General features: G+C 45.9%; 1 protein-coding gene across 3 annotated transcripts in view; it reads left to right on the top strand.

The window, feature by feature from the left end:
• The window catches only part of B4GALT1 (beta-1,4-galactosyltransferase 1), a 54,972-nt gene that overhangs the window by 16,516 nt on the left and 11,509 nt on the right, over positions 1-26,947 (top strand). For 2 of the 3 annotated variants that reach the window (XM_043566732.1, XM_043566733.1), the window contains exon 2: positions 15,234-15,469. In XM_043566732.1, coding sequence (XP_043422667.1) covers positions 15,234-15,469 — 236 coding nt within the window. Of the gene's footprint in view, positions 1-15,233; positions 15,470-22,535; positions 24,459-26,947 lie in introns of those variants that run through there. The other variant, XM_043566734.1, reaches the window with a different exon arrangement.

Genomic DNA, 26,947 nt, shown 5'->3' with positions numbered 1-26,947 from the left:
TCCATTTAACATGCAGTATAATATTTGTTTCAGGTGTACAGCATAGTGATTCACCACTTCCATACAACACCCAGTGCTCGTCACAACGAATGCACGCCTTAATCGCCATCACCTATTTCACCATCCCCCCACCCACCTCCCCTCTGGTGACCTCAGTTTGTTCTCTATAGTTAAGTCTTTATTGGTTTGCCTCTTTCTCTTTTCCCCCCCTTAACTGGTTTGTTTTGTTTCTTAAACTCTACATTAGTGAAATCATATGATATTTGTCTTTCCATGACTGATTTATTTCAATTAGTATGATACTCTCTAGCTCCATCCATGTTGTTGCAACTGGCAAGATTTCATTCTTTTTTATGGCTGAATAATATTCCATATATGTACATATATATATTTATACACACACACACACACACACCCCACATCTTTATCCATTCATCAGTCGGTGAACACTTATGCTATTTCCATAATTTGGTTATTATAGATAATGCTGCCATAAACATCAGGGTACATGTGCCCTTCAACCCAAATTTTTGTATCCTTTGGGTAAATACCTAGTAGTGCCATTGCTGGATCGTAAGGTAGTTCTATTTGTAACTTTCTGAGGAATCTCCATACTGTTTTCCAGAGTGGCTGCACCAGTTTGCCAGTTTGCACACCACATGTAAGGAAGAGCTTTCCCTTCTCCCCTATTAATGCATATGTTGGTGCAGACTTATGGATTCTTTACTCAATAGCTCATGATCCTTTACTATCATTATTTATTTTGATGCTCAGATTGACCCAGATTTGGTCAGTGAGATCCCCTTTAGGCTGGTTCCTATGTCTTTCTGACATATCCCATCATTCTTTAAGCACTTTCTTTTAGGCACAGCAAGATGATCCAGGGTGCTGTTGTTCATTCCCTGACTCAGCCGTGGAATCAGCTACTTTTCCAACAAGCCCTAGTTCCAACAATGCCTAGTAGAGAATGGCATTTAGAAACCAAGAACTGGGCCATAAGTTTTTCAGGTCCATCCGTGTTGCTACGTGTACGTCTAGTGTCCACGATGTTCATCCCAATTTTCTCTCTCCCTTAATGATAGGCTCCCACACTGCCTCCAACACTGTCTTCACAAATACATCTGGAAGGAACAGCCTTCTATGTGTCCTTGATGGGCCTGTCGGTGTATATTTGTATTGATGTGGCCCTGCCAGATACCACTCCAGAATGGCTACCCATCATTTATGTTTCCACCTGCGGAACTTAAATGTCTCTGTACTTCCAACAAATACTTGGCATTAACTAACCAGCTTCCTAATTTTTGCTGAATGAATTGATAATGCTGGGATAGTTGTTGTTTTAACTTGCTTTTCTCTGATGACAAATGAGTATGGGCATTTCTTCATATGCTTAATGGCCATTAGGTTTCTTCTTTGGTAAATTGCTTATTCGTGATAATCATTTGTCTGTGCTTTTTTTTCCCCTCCCAGTGGGACTCTGAACATTTTTCTTTCTTTTCCTTTTTTTTTTTTTTTTAAATGTTTATTTTTGAAGGCAAGAGAGACAGCGCGCGAGCAGGGGAGGGACAGAGAGAAAGGGAGACACAGAATCTGAAGCAGGCTCCAGGCTCTGGGCTGTCAGCACAGAGCCTGATGAGGGGCCCGAACCCACAAACTGTGAGATTATGACCTGAGGCAAAGTCGGATGCTTAACCGACTGAGCCACCCAGGTGCCCCAACATTTTTTTATTTTGATATGCAGGAGTTCGTTATGCATCCTGGATATTAATCCATTGCTGGTCCCAGACATTGCAGATTCTGGATCTGAATCTGTCCTCTGTTAACTTTGCCTGTGCTATCTTTTTTTTGAATATAGATTGTTTCCTTTTTGTGTGGTCTCTCAGCATCAATTTTTTTTCTATAACCACTTTACTACCCTTTGTTCCTCCACATTTTAAGTGTGCTAGTATAGCTGAACGCAGCCGATTCACTTCAGCAAACAGTCTATCTTTATGACTCCTGAGCCTCTTACTGAGTTGTATTAAGAGTGACTTTACCTCTTAGAGTGTGAGGCTTGGATGCATTAGTCATATATTTATTCAGCATGTATATGCTGTAGGTCTGCTCTGTATTAGGCACTGTGCTATCACCGGCAACGTTCAGAGGTTATGAAACCTGTCTGTGGCCTTTTGAAGGGAAAGCAGGGATTTGAGCCTCTTCCTACCATGCTGCTTCTCTCTTGGAAACTGAGTTTGGTTCCTGTACAACTAACTGTGTGTCACATTTCTGTATCATTTCTAACAAATCGCCTAGGAAGGTGCAAAGTGTTCTCCCCCAGCAGCCTGAGGAGGAGGGTAATCCTAGGGAATGCAGGCAAATGTGACTCCTGTCATCCCAGGCCTGGAGTCCTCAAGTGGCAGGCTCTGGGCTACCTGCTGGTGACTGGTGAGTGGCTTGGGTACCCAGAGCAGAGTACCCAGAGGACCCAGGAAGACAGCCTCAGTCTGGAGGGGAAGGTCTTAAAATAAAACACCAGGCCTTAAGTTATTCGAATCCTTTCTGAGAAGCTCCTATCTTCTCTTGCAGAAGTGCTCTAGTTCTAAGATGAGAGAGATCCCCCAAGATCTTCCTGGGGCTAACAGAATTTCCAGGCAAATTGACTTCCCAGCCTTTCCTGGTAGTGGTAACTGTGGGCAGGAGCACTTTCCAGAATTTCCACAATTTCCACCAGAGGGAGGGAGGGAGGGAGAGAGGGAAGCCAGAGGGAGAAGAGCTGAGTGAGGAGGAACTCCGCCTTTGGGCCAGGACCAAACAAAACAGAAATTCCTTCTGGGACGGTTTTCCCTCGAGGACAACACTGAGAAGCCTGTTTATGGGGCTTTAAAAGCCTGTGGTCCCCAGCACAGTTTCTTGACCTCAGGACCTTGCATCTCTGTGGTTTCACTAAGGGTGGAAACTTTCTCTTCGGGTCATCCCGGGACAGAAGTGTGCTATCACTCCCATTTCGGGGGCCTCCTTGAGGTTTCCCAGTGCTCTGAACTTGCTTCTCCTGACTCCCTCAGTTCCAAAGCCATGACCACATATGGTAGAGAAATGTGTTTGAGAAGAGTTTAGAGCAGTCAAGTCAAATAAGATTTACTTTTAGGCCACTTGGATCAGTTAGTGGCTCCCTGGAACCCTAGATTAAGAAGGATTCCGAGACAAGCTCAATGGGCACAGTGTAGAGAGAGTAGAGTGACGTGTATGCTGTCCGCTGTGTAGACACATCCATGAACATCAGAACCCTAAAGGATTAATGAGTGGAAGATAATGATGACTTTTTTTTTTTTTTTAATGATAAAAAGCACTTTTATTATTGCTTGGTAAAGGACAAGCCTTGCCTTGATGCTAGATAAAATCCTGGATAGACCCCTGACTTTTCTGGTCACTGTCAGGTGGTTTTAAAGTTTTACAGATGCTGTAAGTGATGGTGACTTTTTTTTTTTTAAACAACTTAATTGAGGTATCATTTACATATCAAACATAAAATCCACCTGTTTTAAGGGTGTAATTAAGTTAATTTTAGTAACTTGACAGTGCTATGCATCCATCATCATAATCTAGTTTTAGAAATTTTCATCACCCAATAAGACCCCTCCAGCCCATTTACATTTAATCTCCTTTGTCACCCCTGGCCATAGGCAACTACTTTTTGTCTTTTTAGATTAGACTTTTATGAACATTTACCTTTTTAACTCAGGTCTTTGGAATTTTTGGCGTTCTCTTAAGGATGGCCTTTTATTTTTTATTTTTTGCTAATCAAAGAGTGTCCTTGAGAAAGTATGTCAATCCCTCTGCCCTTCATTTTCCTTCATGTGCAGCCCTGGAGCAGAAACATAATTCCTTAAAAAAATTTTTTTTTCCTACCTTTCTTTCCCTCTTTTTTATTTTATTTAATTTTTTAAAGCTCTATGCAGGGGTTGAACTTAGGACTCTGACATCAAGAGTCACATCCTCTACCACCTAAGCCAGTCAGGCATCCCTGAAACATAATTCTTTTTTTTTTTTTTTAATTTTTTAAAATTTTTATTTAATTTAATTTTTTAATGTTTTTTACTTCTTTTTTAACATTTATTTATTTTTGAGATGCAGAGACATAGAGCATGAGCAGGGGAGGGGCAGAGAGAGGGAGACACAGAATCTGAAACAGGCTCCAGACTCCAAGCTGTCAGCCCGGAGCCCAACGTGGGGCTCCACCCACAAACCACCAGATCATGACCTGAGCTGAAGTCAGCTGCTTAACCGACTGAGTCACCCAGGCGCCCCTAATTTATTATTTTTTAAAATTTACATATAAGTTAGTTAGCATATAGTGCAACAGTGATTTCAGGAGTAGATTCCTTAATGCCTCTTACCCATTTAGCCCATCCCCCCCCCCGCCCCTTCAGTAACCCTCTGTTCATTCTCCATATTTAAGAGCCTCTTATGTTTTTGTTCCTCTCCCTGTTTTTATATTATTTTTGCTTCCCTTCCTTTGTGTTCATCTGTTTTGTATCTTAAAGTCCTCATATGAGTGAAGTCATATGATATTTGTCTTTCTCTGACTAATTTCACTTAGCATAATACCCTCCAATTCCATCCACGTAGTTGCAAATGGCAAGATTTCATTCTTTTTGATTGCCGAGTAATACTCCATTGTGTGTGTGTGTGTGTGTGTGTGTGTGTGTGTGTGTGTATACATATATATATATATATATATATATATATATATATATATACACACACACCACATCTTCTTTATCCATTCATCCATCAATGGACATTTGGGCTCTTTTTCTGTACTTTGGCTATTGTTGATAGTGTTGCTATAAACATCAGGGTGCATGTGCCCATTTGAAACAGCATACCTGTGTCCCTTGGATAAATACCTAGTAGTGCAATTGCTGGGTCATAGGGTAGTTCTATTTTTAATTTTTTGAGGAACCTCCATACTGTTTTCCAGAGTGGCTACACCAGTTTATATTCCCACCAGCAGTGCAAAAGAGATCCTCTTTCTCTGCATCCTCGCCACCATCTGTTGTTGCCTGAGTTGTTAATGTTAGCCATTCTGACAGGTGTGAGGTGGTAACTCATTGTGGTTTTGATTTGTATTTCCCAGATGATGAGTGATGTGGAGCATACTTTCATGTATCAGTTGGCCAGTCTTCTTTGGAGAAGTGTCTATTCATGTCTTTTGCCCATTTCTTCACTGGAGTATTTGTTTTTTGGGTGTTGAGTTTGAGAAGTTCTTGATAGATTTTGGATACTAACCCTTTATCTGATATGTCATTTGCAAATATCTTCTCCCGTTCTGTTGGTTGCCTTTTAGTTTTGCTGATTGTTTCCTTCGTTGTGCAGAAGCTTTTTATTTTGATGAGATCCCAATAGTCCATTTTTGTTTGCTTTTGTTTCCCTTGCCTCTGGAGATGTGCTGAGTAAGAAGTTGCTGCGGCCAGGGTCAAAGAGGTTTTTGCCTGCATTTTCCTCGAGGATTTTGATGAATTCGTGTCTTACATTTAGGTCTTTCATCCATTTTGAGTTTATTTTTGTGTGTGATGTAAGAAAGTGGTCCAGGTTCATTTTTCTGCATGTTGCCGTCCAGTTTTCCCAGCACCACTTGAAGAGACTGTTCTTTTTCCATTGGATATTCTTTCCTGCTTTGTCAAAGATTAGTTGGCCATGTGTTTGTGGGTCCATTTCTGGGTTCTCTATTGTGTTCCATTGACCTGAGTGTCTGTTCTTGTGCCAGTACCATACTGTCTTGATGATTACAGCTTTGTAATACAGGTTGAATCCTGGAAACATAATTCTTAATATTCCTCCACCCCTGGTCTGCCACGACTCTTTCGAGTTCTGGTTTGAGGTAGATCCTTGACGCTTCAAGGTGATAGAATCTGACTTTGGCTTTGTTTCGTAGGTTTAGGCCTTGGTACTCTTGGTGATAGAATCCTGGATTGAGTGACTACTCAAGGCTTTTCTGGTGATCTCAAGACCCACGTCAGACTGAATTTTGGGGTTATTCTCTCAAGGAACAAATGTTATTTGGTGAAGAGCCTATTTGATGTGGCGGTATGAGGTTTAGATGAGGAAATGCCACGTTTTCATTAGGTTAGGCTTGTCCACTGCCAGAGAATCTCAAATTACAGGCCAAGAACCTGGAGGAAACTCATTTTAAAAGGGAGGGTAGGGGCTCTGCCTATAGATCATGAATCAGGTGCTATATCTGGACACAAAAGGCATATTTAGAGCTTAGGAAGGAGAGTGTTTTTGGCCTTGGTGCCTTGGTCATAGATGTGTTATTAGGACAACAATCTAGATTCTCAAACACCAAAAGCAAGATGGTTCCTGCTCTGTTAGTTCTCTGCTTAAATTCGTAGTTGAGCAAGTACTTTGTGGGTCAGCAGACATTTGTGATTTTACTCTATCAGAAGCTGTCCCAAGTACAGAAAGGAATGGGACACAACCCTTGCCCTCAAGGAAAGGAGGGTCTAATGGAAGGAGCCTGTAGACAGACTGGTGCCCTCATGCCAAAGGGCATGTAAAGGTTGTAATGTTGATTTGGAAAGGGTGTTGTGGGCATCTAGAGCAGGGACTGATTGGTCCAAGGGTTCAGGGAAAGCTTTGAAGAAGAGATGACATTTGGTTTGAACTTTGAAGGATTGTTACTTTACTTCTTTCACAAAGGTTTTTTTTTTTTTTTAAGTTTGTTTATTCTGAGAATGAGAGAGAGTGTGTGCATATGCACGAAGGGGGAGGGGCAGAGAGAGAATCCAAAGCAGTCTCCACACCGTCAAATCAGAGCCCCATGCTGGGCTCAAACTTACACCATGAGATCATGACCTGAGCCAAAGTCAGATGCTTAACCAACTGAGCCACCCAGGCACCCCCACAAAGGTTTTTGATGTAGCTTATAAGGACACATACCATAAAAAGGACAGATATAAATAAATTAAAATCAGAGAAAGAGAAAATGTGACTTAGAAAGTTAAAGACTGGAGAAGAGTTAAAATGTAGATATTCATACCTTAGGGCTCGACATAGTTATTATATCTGTTCCATTGCAAAAACCAAAAGTGAAACATGTTCTGTCATATGATAAATATTGTCAGACAGCAGATATACACAGTAGCTCCTGAGTATAGATTGTTTTTCTTGGTACTCACTCTTAAAGAGCTTTATGGGGGTGAGAGGAGGGTGCTGGTCAATGAATGAACCTGTAAACCACCATTTCTCAAAATACAGTCCAGGAACCTGTGCTAAAGTTATCTAGATAAAGTGCTTGTTAAAATGCAGAATCCCGAGGGGGTGACTGGGTGGCTCAGTCAGTTGAGTGTCCGACTTCGGCTCAGGTCATGATCTCACAGCTCGTGAGTTTGAGCCCCATGTCGGGGCTCTGTGCTGACAGTTCAGAGCCTGGAGTCTGCTTCAGATTCTGTGTCCCTCTCTCACTGTGCCCTTCCCTTGCTCATGCTCTCTCTCTCTCTTAAGAATAAATAAAAAAACATTTAAAAAATGCAGAATCCTGGGCCTCAGTCCCAGACTTACCAAATCAGGAACTCTGGGGGGTAGGAGACAAGAATCTGTAGTTTTATATGCTTTTCAAATGATTCCTCTTGCACTCCACAGTTTGAACCTCTTCGATAGAAAGAAATCTCACCAGCATTTTGAAAGCTGGTGCAGGGGTGCCTGGATGGCTCAGTCGGTTAGGTGTCTGACTTCAACTCAGGTTATGATCTCCCAGTTCATAGGTTCAAGCCCCATGTTGGGCTCTGTGCCAACAGCTCAGAGCCTGGAGCCTGCTTCGGATTCTGTCTCTCCCTCTTTGTCCCTTCTCCACTTATACTCTCTGTCTCTCTCTCAAAATAAATAACATGAAAAGAAAAGAAAAGAAAAGAAAAGAAAAGAAAAGAAAAGAAAAGAAAAGAAAAGAAAGCCAGTGCAGTAGCAAATAAGAGTACTTGGCCTTGAGGTGCCTGGCTGGCTCAGTCAGAAGAGGATGCAATTCTTGATCTCAGGGCTGTGAGCCCCACGTTGGATGTAGAGATTACTAAAACAACAACAACAACAAACCTTTCAAAATAAACTGACAAAAAGAGAGTACTTGGCCTTTGTTTGAAGATTGGGTGGGAATTTAATGGGGGAGAGGGCAGGGTGTAAGAAAGGCCAGTTTCACTAATGTGGATGGTTCGTAGATGGTTCGTTGATGGCCAGGTCACTTTCAGATCATATTTTTGGAAGATCTACAAAGTGTGGTTGTTCAGCCATGTGGCAGGGCCACTTCTACAGAGATAGAGGGGCAACTGATGCCACTGTTCTCAATTAGTCCAGTCTCCTCTTGGCCACCTGGGCTCCGCTTTGCAGACCTCCTCTGGTAGGCTTCTTCATTTTTTGAGCAAATGCGTTGTTTTTCTCTGTGCCCCCAAATGCAGGGTTCTGAGACCACAAATGTGTTCTGCTTCCTGCTGAAAAAGCATTTCCGTCCCTGGAGTCTAATAGTGGCTTGGATGGTGAGTTGGCAGAAAGAACAGTGGGTGTTGACATTGTATTGAGTGTATGGTGTGCCGGAGACCTATCAAGTCAGCATTAGGACTAGATTATTCCTGTTTTCTGGTCACTGAGTTGTATGTTTTGAAATCTTCATTTTGGTTATTTATTGATTTTTATTTTAGAGAGAGAAAGTGCGAGCTGGGGAGAGGCAGAGGAAAAGAGAATCTTAAGCAGGCTCCACGCTCAATGCGGAGCCTGGCACGGTTTGATCCCGCGACCCTGGGATCATGACTTGAGCTGAAATCAAAAGCCACATGCTCAACTGACCGAGCCGCCCAGGTGCCCCTAAAATCTTTATTTTGGAAAACCTTTGCTTATTGGGAAAGGGATGAAAAAAGGGGTCACACTTCTTGTCCTTGGGTTATGTTTTAAAATATTTATTGTTTGATTAAAAAAATATTTTTAATGTTTATTTTTGAGAGAGAGAGAGAGAGAGACAGAGTGTGAGCAGGGGAGGGGCAGAGAGAGAGGGAGACACAGAATCCGAAGCAGGTTCCAGGCTCTGAGCAGTCCGCACAAAGCCCAACACAGGGCTTGAACTCACGAACCGTGAAATCATGACCTGAGACAAAGTTGAATGCTTAACTGAGCCACCCAGGTACCCCTTTATTGTTTAATTTTAAAGATATACCCAAAGGTATAGAGAAAAATGTCATGAACATCTAGTTTGAGAAATAAATTATTTCCAGTACTTTTAAAAATTTTTTTCAATGTTTGTTTATTTTGGGGAGAGAAAGAGACACAGAGCATGAGCGGGGGAGGGGCAGAGAGAGGGAGAACACAGAATCTGAAGCAGGTTCCAGTCTCTGAGCTGTCAGTACAGAGCCCGATGAGGGGCACGAACTTACAAACTGCATGATCATGACCTGAGCCCAAGTTGGGTACTTAACCGACTGAGCCACCCAGGTGCCCCTATTTCCAGTACCTTTGAAGCCTTTGTGAGCTCGATTTTAAAACTTAACCAGCAATGGTTAACATGAGACTTGAGGTGTCCCTTCTGGTAGCTGTCTGTCCCATGCTCTTACATCAGGTTTCCTTGAAGTGTATCAAAATCCTCTTGGTTGCTTGCATCAATAGCAGGGAAGTGGGGAGAATAGCTGTGTGCTGCACACTCAGGTAAGATTTGCTGGCCTACTCTGTGTCCATGGCTGCCAAGTGGACACAACTCTTGTGTGATCCGTCCTCCCTGATAGGAGCTGCTTCTCTGCAAGGCTTTCCTTGACTCTTCTTCCCCAGCACCAGAGTTTGTGCCGTTTCAGCTGTTGTTGCCACTGTCACGTCACCATTGTTTGCTGGTCTCCCTCCCCTCCAAGGGCAAAGCACTGTTCTTAACCCGGACCTGCCACTCTTGCCTGGCACCAGCCTAGCCCTGTGCAGTAGGTGGTGCTTCTCGTGTCTAGTGCGAGGGGCCACAAGGAGCACCGTGAGTTTGTGGGACCATTGCAGACAGCTGTCACCCCAGGCCTTGGGAATGTGTGAAGACCTGGCTTCCAGCACATATTTGGCCTTCAGATTAGATTGGGACAGAGGAAAATGGCCTACCCACATGAGCCTGTGAAAAGCACTGTAGTTGAGTTGGAGAGGCACCATGCCACACTGTCGGGGCTGAGGTCTGGACAAGGAAGACTGCCGGTATCCCGACTGGAGAACTACAGCTCTGGGCACTGCCTAGTCTCACAGTTCCCAAATGTTTGAATTTCATTATCTGGAAAAGTTCCAAGAGAAACTTAGGGGCCTGACCCTTGGCTGCCAAGTATGGATTTTTTTTTTTTTTAAACATCACGTTAAAAAAACAAACCCAATTCAGTCTCAAAATCTATCATGATCATCTCATAAAAGGACGTTTCACCATTTACAGAGTAAGAAGTGCTTGACTTTGGATGCCAATACATTTTTTTTTAAGCTTTTTAATTTATTATTTTGAGAGAGAGAGTGAGTGACTGAGAGCGTGTGGGAGGGGCAGAGAGAGTGAGAGTGAGAGAGAATCCCAAGCAGGCTCTGCATTGTCAGTGTGGAGACCAACGTGGAGCTCGGACTCATGAACCGTGAGACACTGACCTGAGCTGAAATCAAGAGTCAGACACTTAACTGAGCCACCCAGGAGTCCCTGAAATCTTTATTTTGGAAGACACTTGCTTATTGAGAAAGGGACACTTCCAGTACATTGGTTACATTTAGCTTGATGAAGAACAACGTACATTGTGTTCACTTTTACCATTTTGTCACTGGCTAGTGAAACATTCTCACCACCCGGCATTGGGCCAAGGATTGTATCTTGAGCCACTGGCCAGCCGGTTGGGAAGGGGTGACTAGATGTTCCAGCCTGTTTTTGCTGAGGCAAGAGGAATGAACTAGTGGCTCAGCCAGCATGAGAGTGAGGCAGGGAGTCCGTGCCGGGTTGGCTCGAGATTAGCAGGGCTTCAGTGGAGGGGCATGTGTGTGTTTGGGTTTGCCATGCCGGGCAAGGGAGTGGTGGAATTTGTCTGAGTTGAGCTCACACATTGAAGTTATTGAGCGCCTTACACGCAAGGCCGTGACCTGGACTCCCAGCCGAGAGGCCCACGTGGCGGGGCTTTAGCCGGGGGAGCCAAGGACAGGCTCACATCTGCTCAGCTGCTTACGTAACCCTGCTTCCAGCTCCCAGAGCCAAGAAAACACACAAGCCAGCCCAGCAGGGCCTAGGGCCTGTGGTAGCACACGCCATGCGCCTCACAGCAAGGGAGCCTTGGCTCAGCCTGCGGACTGTCATGAAGCCCTCAGCCCTCTGCTTCCTTCCCTCACCCCTCTCTGAGGCCCCCGGCAGTGACTCTGAGGTCTGATAGCAGTTTATTGTAGTTGGAGGCAGAGCCAGTCACTGCCTTCCTGGAGTCAGAGCTATCTGCATTTTCTCACTGGGACAGGGCCCGGTGTGCCATGGAGGACCGCCCCTGCAGCATGGTAAGGGGGTGTGCGGGGCACTCAGGGAGGCCTCCTGACTGCCACTGGACCCAGGAGGCATTTGGCTCCAGGTCTGCAGCCGCTGCTGAGGGCTGAGGGCTGACCAATCTCAGGCATGAGCCACAGGGCTCTCAGAGCTGTAGAGCCTTCAGAGAAAGCAAATGGGGAAAGGATATCCCAGGGTCCCAGGTCCCAGGATCGGGGACCAGGGTGCTCTGGATGCACTTCAGACATGATGCGGGTTGTCCGCAGTGACAGGAGCAGGAGAGTGAGAAGAGGCTGTTCAGCAGTAAAGCTCTGCGTGAAGCCACTGGAGGAGCAAGTCCCTGAGACAGCTGTGAACCAGGGTAGTTTTCACTTAGGTTCTCATACCCTCAGCAGGGAGCCCCTTCAAGTCAGGAGCCATCTTGCCTATTGCTGTCACCTCCCCCTGCCCCTCAACCTGGCACACATTCTGGCACACAGTAGGTGCCCAGAAGGTACTGACTAAAACAAATTGGAGGTGGCTTTGACACATACCATAGGAAAAGTTGGCATTAAACACCTCAGAAGACTCTGGTCTGGCACTTGAGTTGGCTCCCGTGGATTGTCACGCACTGTTGACACCTCCTGTGTGTGAGTGGGTGAGTGTGCTGGGGGGGAATAGAAGATGGACCACCTAGGTTATCAGCTCCCAGAATTGGGTGGACAGTGGTGTCAGTTGCTGAGGAAACCCTGGAGCAAAAGCAGATTTTGTCATAGGTGATGGTGGTGGTGGGGTCGGGGAAGAGTTCTTTTGGCGCAGCTTGTGTTCCAGCCCCTCAGTCTGCAAATGGGAAAGAGGTATCCTGAGAGTAGGTGGTACTTGCCTGAAGATCATCCAGCAAGTCACTGGGGGAGCTGAGCTGGGGCCCAGGCAGCCTTTTCTCCTGTCCGGGAAGCTCCCTCAAGACCACTGTTTTACAATCCCCGAATTGGCAAAACTAAGATGTTCTCTGACCTGCAGGTGTCTGCTCTAGGGAAGCTGGGCAGACCAAGTGTGAATTCCTGTCTTCTGGGTTGGTTTCAGAAGGTGTGAGCAAGTTGGTAGGGTGACAGTCCAGATGCCTCTTGGGTTCCCGAAAACAGAGTTATGTTTAGCAGCATCTTCAGAACCAAAGGTAGGGTGGAGCTGGAGGATTGCAGATGTTGTGGGGCCCTCTGAAGTGAGAAGAGCCCAATGATGCATCTTCTTTTCATGTTTTTCACATGTGCACTGTGCAGCAGGGCCTCCCAGGGTTCTGCTGTCTGAGCTCTGGTAATGAGAGCAAAAGGATGAAGCCAGATTGGGACTTTAATTTTAAGATTCTGGTCTGTCTCCATGCAAAAGTCTATTGTTAGAGGAAAGAAGGAAGGACATTTCTGGCACAGATTAAGTGTGGATATAAGCATGGTTTATTGGAATGGGAAGGGAGGCAGAGCTGAGACTGAAGGGCTTTGGTGCCACGGTAAGAAATCTGGCCTTACTCCATCAAAGACCACACAGGAGCCATCAGGGTTTTTGTAGCAGCAAAGTGATATGATAAGATCTGTGTCTCAGAAGAAAATAAACAAGGGCCGCCTGGGTGGCTCAGTCAGTTATGTGTCTGACTTCGACTCAGGTCATGATCTCATGGTTTGTGGGTTCGAGCCCCATGCTGGAGCCTGCTTGGGATTCTCTCTCTCACTCTTCCTCCCCCTTCCTCCCTCTTTCTCCCTCTTTCTCTCTGTTCCTCCTTCTCTCCTTGCCCCTCCCCTTCTTGAGCTCTCTCTTTCTCTCTTTCAAAATAAATGAATAAACAAACTTTTTTAAGAAAAGAAGAAAATAAGTGAACGGGAATGGGTCCCTTGATGATGGAACTGAGTCAGCACTGGAAGGAGGGAAGGGTGAGAAGTACCAGGGGATGCTAGGGAAGAGGAGATGGGGAGTTCGCACCTCCTGACAAACAGGAGGAGCAAGAGGCACATCTTTTCTGGGGCTCATTTCAGCAGGGTGAGTGACCTCTGGGGATAAGGGGTGCTTGGAGTGCCACATTATTGATAAACAAATAGGGCACCCAAGGCCTCGCCCTGGGCCTTGGGTGGGTCCCACCAGCATATTTCAGGTGAACTTGCTCCCAGTTTGTGGTCCGCATTCTCACTGCTGTTCCGCAGTTTCCTTTTTTCTTGTGGCTAGTTGGCTTCACAGGTGAAGCTGGTTACACTAGAGTAACAGTTCTCAAAATGTGTTCTCTGGTAGGATGGTTCTATGGCCAAATAAGTTTGGGAAATGGTGGGTTAAATAAAGTAGAGGGGGATTCTTGATGGTACAACTTCTCAGAACCTTTGGTGAGCCTCATACTTTCCAGAAGCAAGTTTCGGTATGCAAGGTTCCCAGACTCACTTGACCAGGGGACATGTTCTTCCACTGAGCATCTTACTGGAATTAGTATTTCCTGGAACCTGCTTTGAGAGAATCTGGCCTGCTGGGAATACTGGGGCCCTAGGTTTGAGTGCTGACTCTGTCCCCAGTTCCCTCTGTACCCCTGGGCCTGTCGTCTTTTCCCTGCCCTCACCATCCAGGCCACATGAAGGACGGTCCCCAGCTGGGGAGTGGAGCCCTCTCCTGGCTCCACCTTAGGAAACGAGGACTTCCGTGTCTGGATCTTGACCTTTGTTTGTCTCTCCCTCTACTCACCTACCACTGTTTCAAAGTCTACCATCCACATCTCATCGATTTTTTTTTTTTTCTTCTAAGCTCTTATGAACTTATTTTTCTCATCTGGAGCTGTGTGCTTCCAGGTTGGAAACCTGGGAGTCCTCTCGGACTTTTCCTCTGTTCTTTATTCCCTTTGTTACTCCATCTCCTGTGTTTACCAAGCATTCTTCTTTGATGTGCTTTTCAGCTGTTTCTCCTCTCTTTCCCTTAGTCTGCTCTGGGGTCTCAGTTCCTCGAGTCCCTACCTCTGGAGTTTTTTTTTGTGGTTGTTGTTTTTAAAGTTTATTTATTTTGAGAGAGAGAGAGAGAGAGCAGGGGAGGGGCAGAGGGAGAAGGAGACAGAGTCCCAAGCAGGCTCCACACCATCAGCACAGAGCCCAATGTGGGGCTTGAACTCATAAACCGCGAGATCATGACCTGAGCCAAAACCAAGAGTTGGACGCTTAACTGACTGAGCCACCCAGGTGCCCCAGAGGTTTGTTTTTTTGTTTTTTATCTGTGCATCAGGTGTCTTCCTGAGACATGGGTTACTTGTGCTCCTCCTTCCTGCCTTCTGATTTGAGGCTGATTTCCACAACACCACCCTCCCCAACACACACACACACACACACACACACACACACACACACTCCCCTTTCTCCCACTGGGCTAGGTTCAGAGAGTTGATGGAAGTCATTTGTCCAAGGTCACATAGCTGGGGTGTGGCAAGGTTAGGTCTCATCCTCAGGATTTCTGAGAAAGTGCTTTCTCATCCATGTTCTCTGATCCTTACAACGTTTCAGGAAGTCTAAGCAGCAGTCACTCCATTTCGAAACATTTACAGTGGAGAAACATAGAATCTCAGGGGAGTGGGTCCTGGGCAGACGAGTGCTTCATAGGCTGACCAGCTGTCAGGCTTTTCCTGGTACTAAGGGGTTTCTTGGGATGGTGGATCATGCTAGCACTGGACAGGAGTGTCTTTTCCACAGCCACACTGCCTCTCAGGAGATGTCTTCTGAGGCTGTGGCCTGGGGGAACCCTATAGCTTGCTAACTTCTCCTTCCTTCCACCTGTCTAGTTGGCCCCATGGTGATTGAATTTAATATGCCTGTGGACCTGAAGCTTGTGGAGAAACAGAACCCAGAGGTGAAGGTGGGCGGCCGCTATACCCCCAAGAACTGCATTTCTCCCCACAAGGTGGCCATCATTATTCCATTCCGTAACCGGCAGGAACACCTCAAGTACTGGCTGTATTACTTGCACCCAATCCTACAGCGTCAGCAGTTAGACTACGGCATCTATGTTATCAACCAGGTGAGGTTTGGGGAGACGGGGTGAGGGAGGGAGTGTGTGTATGTGTTTACGTGCATGTGTGTACATACATAGATGTGCGCAAATATGTGAGTAATAAGGGCTAAGAGAAAGAAAAGATACTAGACATGGCATTTTATAACCTCACCACCATCACCCTCCTTAATGCAGATAAGCTAAATACCATACAACTTGCTTGTTGCTGTCAGCTCTTTAGGCAAGGGTAATTGCTGGGGAATTTTGTTTTCTTTTTGCTGGAAGTAGCCTTCCAGCAAAATTGAGAGAAAAATGACAATCCTAACTCCCCCAAAGTAAAGCACTGATTATTTCCTGTCTTTGAGTAGCTGTGTGTTTTCCTTTAGGGAAAAAACAAACAAACAAAAACACAAAACACCCATTTAAACGTCAGAAGTTTAGCAACTTTGAGATTATAAAGTCTAACTATTTTCTGGGACCCCTGCTGGAGATAGCATCCTTAGATCACCTGAAAGCCAGCCCCCAGCAAAATGGCTGGGAAAGTCCGATTCATAGGCCACCCAGTGTCATGTGCACTGGGCTGGGTCTGAGAAAAGAGCTTCTCACTGCATGTCTGATTTGTGTGTGTTGAGCTTAGCCGTGCTTAGGAAACCAATGCTGAAGACATGTCAGCCTTCATCACCATGACCTGGAGAATCAGATTGATCTAAAATTGGTTTTTTAAAAATAACTTTGCTCATTTCCAGTCTGAGAAGCATTATTATTTTTCTACGAGTATAACTTGGGTGTTGTGTGTTTAAATACTAAATTCATATCTTTATAGACTATAACCTGCTATGTGGAATAACACATTTACCCTATCTACACACCAAGGTTTATTGAAATTCATCTGAAGAGACACAGTATACCCATTTCTGAAAGGCCTGTTCTCCATTTCATATCACGATAAATTGTGGATCTGCTTGAGGTAGTAAAATTGGTGGCAGTTGACAGCTTCCCTTAGAGGGACAGTGTATGCCTTCCTTGGACCAGAGGGAAGCTGGAAATAGCAGTGTGTCCATCAATCATTTCTGAGCACTGTCATGACAATGACATAGTTTGCAGAGAGTCATTAAAGAAGGAAGGTCCCAGCTCTATCTGTCCTGAAGCTTCCATCCCCACTGTGGCAAGTGAGTCCCTTCCAGGAACAATTTATTAACAATCCCATAGTATGTGATTGGATGGCAGCTGCCAAATGCTTTGGAAGCTCAGAGGAAGGGGAGAGCAGTGACCTGGAAGAACCAGGATATAAACTAGGTTCTAGAGACTGGAGGGACACCTGGGCATCTCAGCTGGAGCCAGTGACCAGGGACCTCAATGCAGAAAGGAGCTTTGCATATTGATCAAGTTGACCGTAGGAATGCGGCAGAGGTGATAGGGCCAGGTGCAGAAGCTGAGTCTGTCAGGCAGGGAAGAGCAGAACAGCCCTGTTACAAGGGAACTGAAGCTCAAGGTGGGGGAGTAGGCAGCAGGCAAACCCCTCAAGGCACTTTGAGTCCCTTGGCCAAATGAGGCACAGACTTGGGCCCTGAGAAAATCTGCAGGCAAGACCACCAGACAGTTGTGGGTCATCTTAGAAGAATATTTGAGAATGTAAGAGAAAATAGGTATATGCTCTGCAAAATCCAAGCCACTTCAATCTGACAAGTTATTTGTTTAAGAAAAGCCATGTCATCAAGGAACATTTATTTGGCTGATGCCAGTAAACACTTGTTGATCATGGTGAGATTCAGGAGCATTATTAAAACAATGACAGTGAGTGCCTAGAAGAGGAAGCCACCATCACCAGGAGCCAGTAAGAATTACTAAAAACAAGCCACGCCACTATATCTCCTTCCTCTCTTTGACAGTTATTTATACCAGTAGACAAGTGATATGCTGTAGATACAGTGTTGTCAGATCTTATTATGCAAAACATCTGATGGCCTCCCACAAACCTGCCTGAACTAGACAACTGTGGTCTAGATAGCATATAAATTAGATTAAAATATATACTTGGGTGAAAGAGTTGGTGGTGATGCTGAGTCTTTGAATTTAGGTGACTGAGGTCAAGGAAAGCTGGAGAGAAGGATGCTGATGTAGAGATGTGCCACATTTTAAGTGAATGTGAAACTTCCCCATTCAATTATAAAGTCAAAACAAATATTGGACCAGTGAAATTTAGCCATGAACTTAAATTCCTCTGACTAATTTATACAGATAATTTCCAGGTTTCAAACAGCAAGTTTCTGAATGTTTTATACCAGTTACATGCTCCTGCCTGCCCCAGTCCAAGCCGGCAGACCAAGCACACAAGCCAGCTTGGACAGCGTGGCACTGCCTTGCTGGCTAGCACTGGACAGCACATCAGACAGGGCTTCTTCCCAAGTTGCTTTCTGAAATGGAGCTCTGAGGCCAAACACATTTGAAAAATGCTGGATTGAACAACCGGGAAGCAGGCTTCATTCCTACAGAGCCTTTAATGTACTAGCATACGTTACAGCCTCCAGAACTACTCAGCACACAGTGATTCCTGAGCTTGAGTGACTGGAGGTCGCTTTTCCAAGAGCCATCTCAAGCAATTAATGTTCTATGACTTACACTTTGCGGAAAGCAGGCCTAAACAGATGCCTCCCCCCTCCACCTCTTTACTTCCCTAGGATACTGGGAAACCACCCCCCACCTCTATCTCTTCCCACCTGCAACTTAGCATTGGACATTTTATTTTTAGCTTTCCAAACATATTTACATCTTTTTTCCCCTCTAGTCTTGTCAGTATCATCATCTCCACCCCTGCCCCCCTCCACCCCCTACCCCCCCCCCCCCCCCGCCATGTCTTTTTGCTTCTCTATCTTTTCCTTTTCTAAGGATTAACTTTCCACCTTAGGAAAATCTCCTCTCCCCCCACCCCCACCCCCATCTCCCTCTCTACCAGCTAATCTTATTTATTCTGCTCCAACTCTACCCTGATTGTTTCTTTGGGAAAATAATGATCTGACTTCCAGATAACCAAATCATGAAGAAAACAAGTTTGCTCTACTTTTCCCATAAAGAATATCATCTGTATGACCTCAATAAAGAGCACACAATAAACTAGTGATAGGAAACCTAATCCTTGAAAAGAGGCAGAAGAAGAAACATTTGGAGCATGCCCCACCTACAAATTAGGAACTTCCTCTCTTCTCTGTTTTGTTGTTACATAGAGAAGAGGAAGAAAGGGAGTTGGTAGCATCTGGCTTTGACCTTTGTGTAAATTGATGGCATTCAAGCCTCCTGTCATCTCCCTGCCTCAGACACCTTGCTGTCATTTTGACTCTTCATTCACTGCCCACCCCATTTAAGATTAGAGAGACTGCTTAAAGTAGGAGGCACCTCTGAGACATCTATTCTGAGGCTTCTCAAACAAGTTTTTGAGAACAGAACCTACTGCCCCATTAAATTGCTATGCAATCCCCCCATCAACAGCAGATCACTATGGCACTATTCTACTTGAAGTGCAGACCATGTCCCCATCTCTACCCTTAACTTCCCTTCATTCTTTGCTGGGATCTGCCTGGACCCCTGAGGCCAGGTAGTATGAAAATGTCTATTCTTTTGCACACATGAGGAAACTGAGGCTCAGAGAGGGGAAGTGACTGGTAGGAAGTCATAGAAGTAATAGTAGGGTGCAGCTCAGACTTTAGTCCCTGTCACTTAGTGCCCTCTCACTGCATCAGCACGAACTCTGTCCTCTAGACCATTTGGTCCCTTCCTCAAAGCCTTTCTCAAAGCTGGGTATAAGGGCTGGGAGCAAGCTTCAGGCTTGGACTGCCTGAATTCCAGCTCTGCCACCTCCCAGCTCAGTGATGGAGGCTTGAATTCTTCAGACCTCCATTTCCTTATTGGTGGGAGGGGAAGGTTTTAGTATTTACACAGGGGACTGTAAGGCACCCGACAGATGAACCCTCAGTAACCATTAACTATTACTGCCATGATTTATGTTCCTTCTTGCCACTCACCCCTCCTTTCTTCCTGCCTATTTCCTTGCCCAGCATTAGAGCAATGAACTCTTTACTGCTCTCCCTGCCTCCTGCTTCACCTCTACTCAGTACCAGCCTCAAGACCCTCCCATTTGTGTCCTTGATAGGGTCAGAGGATACTGGATAATGACAAAACAATCTGAGGGCACTTAGGGACCATGTCAAGCCTAACAGCTTCTGAGTAGGGTTGTGTCTCAAGCTCTGCACATAGGGGTGAGCTTTCATGGGCTTTGTGGCTCCTATCCTTGTCTATATTAAGCTATTAACCACTCCCTTTTGGTTTAGGCCCCTCTAATTACCACAACAACCCGCATCTCACAGTAAGTGTGGTGGAGAGGGAGCAGCAAAGGCTTTACCAGTTGAGATTGCGGTTCATCTGCAGGTCTCCACCTCTCCTCCTACCCTGGCCCGCCAGCCTTCCAGCCTCCCATTAGGGTTCTGGCACGTCCCGCTGTCTTGGAGCACAGGGTGCTGCTCTGTGGCGCAGATGTCCCACCCAGGGTCTAACACTGAGACCTTGGTGCAGAGGTGGATAGCAAGATGTCATAGCAGATGGGGGAGGAGCACTGCACTCCCCCACACTTTAATCAGAAAAGGAAACTGTAAAACCACCCAAGGTGAAAGGAAGGCAGGTTGCCACCTGGTAGTAATAGCTGTACGTAAGAAACAGAGGATGTTTGTGAGATTAATCAGCATAAAACTTACCAAACAGGTGAGGAATGCAGGCCTAGTTAGTCAGGCAGGGGTGTAATAACCATGTCATAACTATGGCAGCCCTTTGCCCTGAGTCAGTCAGTGTCCAGGCCTGGTCTCTCCAATTCTGTTCATGTATCCTCTGGGGCTTCTGATCTCGCTTGGCTGCCCAAGATCTTTGTAGTTCTGACCAGGTCACTCTCTAAGCCCTTCAGTATGTCCCCACTGCCCACAGCCAAAGGTCTAAAGGGTCTGAAGCCCTGAACTTAGCTTCTGAGACCTTCTGCAGTCCAGACATGACCTATTTACAGCCATTTCCTCCTCAGCCCTCCTTTATTTACACATGATGTCACAGCCACACTGAGCTCTCCATCTTCACTGAGACATATTCTGTGTTCCCCTCCTTGTGCCTTTGCTTAGGCTGCCCACCCTCTCACCCTGTGTGCTTTTCCTTCCGTCCTTCCCCTAGTGGCTCTTTCCTAATCACCATGTGAGTGCCTCTCACCCCCCACCATTAGCTCTGTGAAGCCTTGTAATAGAGCTGACTTCTCCTTCCCTGCTGTTCCTGGGCCACTCAGTGCTTTCTAGTGAGGAGTGAGGGCTGATTCCACGTGTGCATGCCCTCCCTGGCCTGCAGCCTCTAGACCCCAGGCCCCTCAGGTCTGCCTCCCTCTGCCTCCCTGACCACATATCTCCATGCATGGTCCAGTGTTCATTCGGGGTTTGGCGCTAGAAGCTGCTCCCTGTGACTCTTGCCCACTTACTTAACATGCACCCTCAGCATCCTTTCCTTGATCCTGGTTCTCTGGTGAGGTCTGTTCCTCTTGGCAGTGAAGCCTTCTTCCCCAGTCAGGCCAGGTCATGACTCTTGGGAGCCAACCTGCACAGCCCTTCCCCAAGACATCTCCCCAAAGCTGCCTCCTCCTTGCTGACCAGATCAGGCTGCCTGGGACATGGCCATCAGGGTGACCTTGCTTTTCAGGAAAAATGCAGAGAACCTACAGTAGCCCCATGGTTGTTGATGGTCATAAAACTTTATGGTCCTTTGGACTGAACCTCTTTCATAGTCTCACTTTGAATTTTGACCCTGCCAGCCTCCCAATGAGGCAAATGGGTACTCTCATTGTTCCTGCTGAGAGAAAGCTCACAAAGGTAAGCAGCTTGCTCGGGGCCCCATGATGGCTGAGTGGCAGAGCTGGGATTTGGAGAGAGATCACCTAAGGCCTGTGGAATGCCTTACTTTACCATGTTCATTCCCAAACACACTCATTCCCCTCACTGGGAGACAGCTCCATATCCACTTGGCAACACCACCGTGAGTCCCAGTGTGTCATGAGAGGTGGGTAGCAGCTTTGGAGTAACCACCTCAGAACCACCCAGGAGGCTTGCCCAGTTATCATACTGACAGGTAAATCCTGGCTTGAAAGCCTGTGGGTGCAGCAGGGGGGGCCTGCGTGAGGACTCTTTGAACGTGGAATTTTTTCCCTCTTCCTTTTTATCTGTGCACTGCTGTAAGGTAGTTCCAGGCTGCTTGTCTGGAACCAAGTGTGGCCAGGTTTGGAGACAATGAGTGAGAGCATTTGTCACCACACCTCAGCAGCTTATCTGTGTGACTGTGCTGAGTAGCTGGTTCCTACATGAGGCCAAGATAAATTAGAGTGAATTGGACTTGTTGGCCCATCCCATTTTGGAGGACAGCTGCCTGGGCCTATGACCCCAGTGGTTTGGTTTCTGTTTTGATCATGTCTGTTCACCATCCCCGTTCCCCCACCCCCTACCCCCATCCCTGCCTTCTATTTTCTCCTAAAGCTGTCAGTGCCCAGACTGATGTGTGCAGAAATGGGGCTCGGGAGTGGTAGGTCCAGTCCTATCCTGTAGCACCCCCTTGCTTGAGCACTGGGACCTTCTGGATCCTGGGGCCCAGGAGCATCATAACAAGGCCAGGAGTGTCTGTGTCCACTGTGTCCACCATAGCTTGTGTGCTGTCCCAGTGATCGATGGTTTCCTTTGCTGTGTCTTTCCTCTCCCTGTCTGTGGCTTGGTCCATTCTCCTGGGGAATGTGTCAGAACATGTACACGTACTCACAGAGCTCATGGATTGCCTCCCTGGACATTGTACTAGGAAATGTCTTTTTCCCTGCTCACCTGTGACTTCATGACAGGGAGTGCCAGCTTGTTAGGAATTTGCCTTTGCCCTGGAAAAAGAGGGGTCAGAATGGGGCCCCTTTTCTTCACAGCCTTGACATTGCCTCTCTTCCTTACCTCTCTCGTTGCATCCATCCTTGTCTCTTTTTTCTTTTTCTTTTTCTTTTTTTTCTTTCTAGTGGGGGTTTTTTGCTTTTACTTGTCAATCCTGTTTGTAGCAAAGCAAGCTGAAGGAGGAGCTCCTCTCTGTGATCTGCTTCTTACTCTCCACCTACCTCCTCTTCTGTGCCCTCCACCTCCTAAAGAGAGAGAGAGAGAGAGAGAGAGGAGTGCCGACCTAACTACTGCTGTGACTGCTGCTGCTGCTGCCACCACTGCTGCCACCCCTGGTAATGTCCATGTGCCCCAAGTCAAACCCAGAGCCCAGGCTCTGCTGGTCACGGGGAAGCCATGTCAGTAATCCTAAGAGTGTGCCATCCTCCAGCTCTGGGGTCTCCCAGGCAAGGTCATGGTCTCTGTGGTCTTGCTTGCAAATGCTGAGGTTGCTGGAAGCCAGCCTGTTGTGCAGAGGTCTAAGATAACTTTGCCTTAAAATTAAGCCACAATTGAGCTCATACCGTATGTGTATATACTTTTGTGTCCTGCTTTTTTCTTAAAATTCTGTATCATCAGCATCTTGCCATGTTATTTCAGTCTTCATAATCACCACTTTCCATGCTCTCAGAGTAGTTGAGCATGTAGCTGTGCCATAATTAACTTAGCCCTTCCTCTAGGTCGAAGGCATTTAAAGAACCTCCACTTTCTCACCAGTGTAAATAACACCGGAATGAACATCTCTGAATCTGATGCTAATTTGGTGTCGCTTCTTCCACATTTAGAATCCTCTCCCCAGGCTAGATTTTCCGATACGGAATTATGGGTTCAGAAGCAGTGTAAACATTTTTACAGTTCTTCATATAAATGGTCAGATTGCTTTCTGAGAAAGAAGCCTTTATTTTCTAAAGTGTTTTTCTGCAGAAAGTCAGATCTCGGCCTCAGGTCCAGGGAAGGAGGCAGGCATCCTGCTGTTGCTCCTGTGGAGCTGGGGATTAAAAACTGTTTTCTGGGCTCACCTCAGTCAGAACCCAGAACCCCTGCTGGGCTGTTTGATTTGCTCAGTTCTCTCCGAAGGCAACTTAGGGCTTCTGACCTGTGTCCGGCAAGGACCAACGATGTGCTCACTCTTGTCAATTACTTTGGCAAGCAGAGAGCCACCACCCCCTCAGTTCCTTGACCCTGAAGGGCCCCATTTCCTTTACTCCCTGGGTGAAGAGCTGAATGAAGTCTCAGACTCAGGTTTTGTTGAGGGCCCTTTCCAAGTTTGAGGCTGTCATACTATTATGGTTAAGAGCTGAGGCCCAATTGCTGTGAAATCATGGCTGAGTGGATATTAGCCTTCCACAAACTCAGCATTTGTATAAATCCAGCAATTCTCTGGGGATCACCTCCCAGCCAGCCTGTCTACTACCCCTAGGTCCACACGTAGGCCTGTGGGCAGTCCTGCCACAGGATTGCTCAGCCCAGCCAGAGCTTTGTCTGCTCTCCTGTCACCCACTTGGCCTAGGCCTTTTCTCTTGGTGTCTGAGTGGGCACAGAAAAGCACACAGGAGGAGTTTCAGCAAATGTGTCCACTTGACTGTAGACCTGCCTCTGAATCTGTGGGCTTGAGAGCCTGTGGGTTACTGTGGGTATTGAGCAGGGGCCATGTGTGTATGACTTTGTGATGGGCCGGGGCATGTGTATGGGAGCAAAACTGTCTCATCACATGGAATTTTTGATTCTTTGAGTCTTGGCTTCAGCTTGCTGTTTTCCAACCTCACTGTTGCCGTGTCTTTTGGCAGAGGAGGGGCTAGGTATGGTCAGTCCCCAAGCTGTCTTGGCTGGGGGAAATGTCTACTGGTGTACACACATGGGCCTGACGTCCAGGAAAGGTGGGGTGGTTTAACCAATCATTTAGCGACTGTTAGAACTTGGGTAAGGGCGACCATGGCCTTCTGCAGCTGGTCATGTGTCTTGCTGCAATCAGGAGAAGGCTTCTGTTGCCTTAGCCATCGTCAGGATTTGCCTGGGGATTAGACCAGACTCTGGTACCTATTCTATTTTTAAAAAAAAACAAAACATTTTTGTTTAATGTTTATTATATTTATTTTTAAGAGAGAGAGAGAGAGAGACAGAGTGCGAGCGGGATGGAGAGAAAGGGAGACACAGAATCTGAAGTAGGCTCCAGGCTCTGAGCTGTCAGCACAGAGCCTGACTTGGGGCTCGAACCCACACACTGTGAGATCATGACCTGAGCCCAAGTCCTATGCTTAACTGACTAATTCCCCCAGGCGTCCCTACAATTGCCTCTTTAACTTGGAACTGCTCAAAAGCAGGGCCTGTGTCTTTTCCTTTTCTGTATCCCTTTAGCTAAGCATGAAATAGATACCCAATAAATGACAAGAATGAATATATGAGAAAGAGGGGAAATATAACCCTTGGTCCTTCCCCTGTCTCTGGAGCTGGCTTTTCTTTCTTTTTGGCAATCACTTTACTGAGATATAATTATATACCATACAATCACCTATTTAAAGTACATAATTGGGGCACCTGGGTGGCTTAGTCAGTCAAACGTCCTACTCTTGATTTCAGCTCAGGTCTTGATCTCAGGGTCATGAGCCCCATGTTGGGCTCCATGCTGGGCATGAAGCCTACTTGAAAAAAAAAAGGAAAAGATAAAGCACATAATCCGTTACTACAGTGAATTTCAGAACATTTTCATTATACCAAAAATAAACCCCATTTTTCTTAGCTACTAAATCCCTTCATTCCCCCCAGCCCTAGGCAATGACTAATATACTTTCTGTCTCTTTAGATTTGCCCATTCTGGACATTTCATATAAATGAAATTATGCAATCTGTGGTCCTTTATGACTGTCTTCTTTGATTTAACATGATGTTTTCAGGGTTCATCCATATGAGAGCATTTATCAGTACTTCATTCTTTTTTTTTTTTTTACTGAATAACATTGCATTGTATGAGTATAGTACATTTTATTTATTTGTTCATTAATTAACAGACATTAATGTTTCTGCTTTTTACCTGCTTTGAATAATGCTACTATGAATGTTGTATAAAAGTTTTTGTGTAGACATATGTTTTCATTTCACTGGTTATATACCTAGGAGTAGAATTGCTGGATCATAAAGTAATTCTTTGTTTATCCACCTGAGGACCTGCCAGACTGTTTTCCAAGATGGCCGCACCATTTTACATTCCCACCAGCAGTATGTGGGGGTTCCATTTTCCTTTTTTCTTTTTTAAAATTTTTACCTTTTTATAATTTCTTAGTGTTTTATTTATTCTTGAGAGAGAGCATGAATTGGGGGAGGGGCAGAGAGAGAGGGAGACAGAATTCAAAGCAGGCTCCAGGCTCTGAGCTGTCAGCACAGACCCTGACACAGGGCTTGAACCCACAAACTGTGAGATCATGACCTAAGCTGAAGTTAGACACTTAACCAACTGAGCCACCCAGGTGCCCTTTTTAAATATTTATTTATTTTGAGAGAGGAAGAATGCACGTGTCTATGGGGGAGGGGCAGAGAGAGAGGGAGAGAGAGAATCCCAAGCAGGCTCCATGCTGTCTGCACAGAGCCCAATGTGTGGCTTGATATTACAAACTGTGAAATCATGACCTGAGCTGAAATCAAGGGTCAGATGGTTAACTAACTGAGCTACCCAGGAGCCCTGAGGTTCCATTTTCAATGAACGTACCACTTGCCCTCTCTTTAATATAAATGAGGGCTCTAGAAAAAGGTTTTAACAGCCCTAAAGAGCTATTTGATGCTTCTTATGACATTGAGCCCTGCCATCCAGATTTGCCAGAAAGGCCCTGGGTTTGTCTGAGGGTAACCTCTCCCTCTTTTCCTCTCCGTGAGGAGTTTGGCCTCAGGCTTGTGCCAGCCTCCTCACTACTCCAGACCAGCGTGCCTGGCCAGACCCAAGCTCCTGTCCTCCCCCGACTGACATTGTTGGCTTTGCTTGACTGACTGATATATCCATTTTTAGGTAAATGCCCAGTCATAAAACGTTTACAGCCATAAAGTTTTACAGAGAAATCATAAAAGGTTTTTCTGTGAGCTTTGGTCAGTGAGACAACTTCCCTGTCCACCTGCGGGAACGTCATATCGTTTTTGGCCTGTCTTATTTCTTCCTATCGTCTCCTGTTAAGAGGAGCCAGTTGCCCTAGAAGGAAGGGATATGTGTAACTCTTTTTTTTTTTTTAAGCTTATTTATTTATTTTGAGAGAGAGGGAAAGACAGCGTGCAAGTGAGAGAGAATCCCAAGCAGGCTCTGCACTGTCAGTGCAGAGCCTGATGTGAGGCTCGAACTCACTAAACGTGAGCCGAAACCCAAGAGTTGGAGGTTTAACCGACTGAGTTACCCAGGCGCCCCTGGGATACATATAACTCTTATCGACCAACATATGATGAAGCCTACACTGAAAAGCTCACTTTTTCAGAGGGAACCCTGATCTCAGTGCATCAGTTATTCTTCGTGTGTGACTTCCCAAGCACATGATACATTTCTAAAGGTGTCTCTTTCTTCTGC

This window comes from Prionailurus bengalensis, chromosome D4, assembly GCF_016509475.1.
Source record: "Prionailurus bengalensis isolate Pbe53 chromosome D4, Fcat_Pben_1.1_paternal_pri, whole genome shotgun sequence".
Taxonomy (NCBI): domain Eukaryota; kingdom Metazoa; phylum Chordata; class Mammalia; order Carnivora; family Felidae; genus Prionailurus; species Prionailurus bengalensis.
This window is presented reverse-complemented; position numbering and strand designations above follow the sequence as displayed.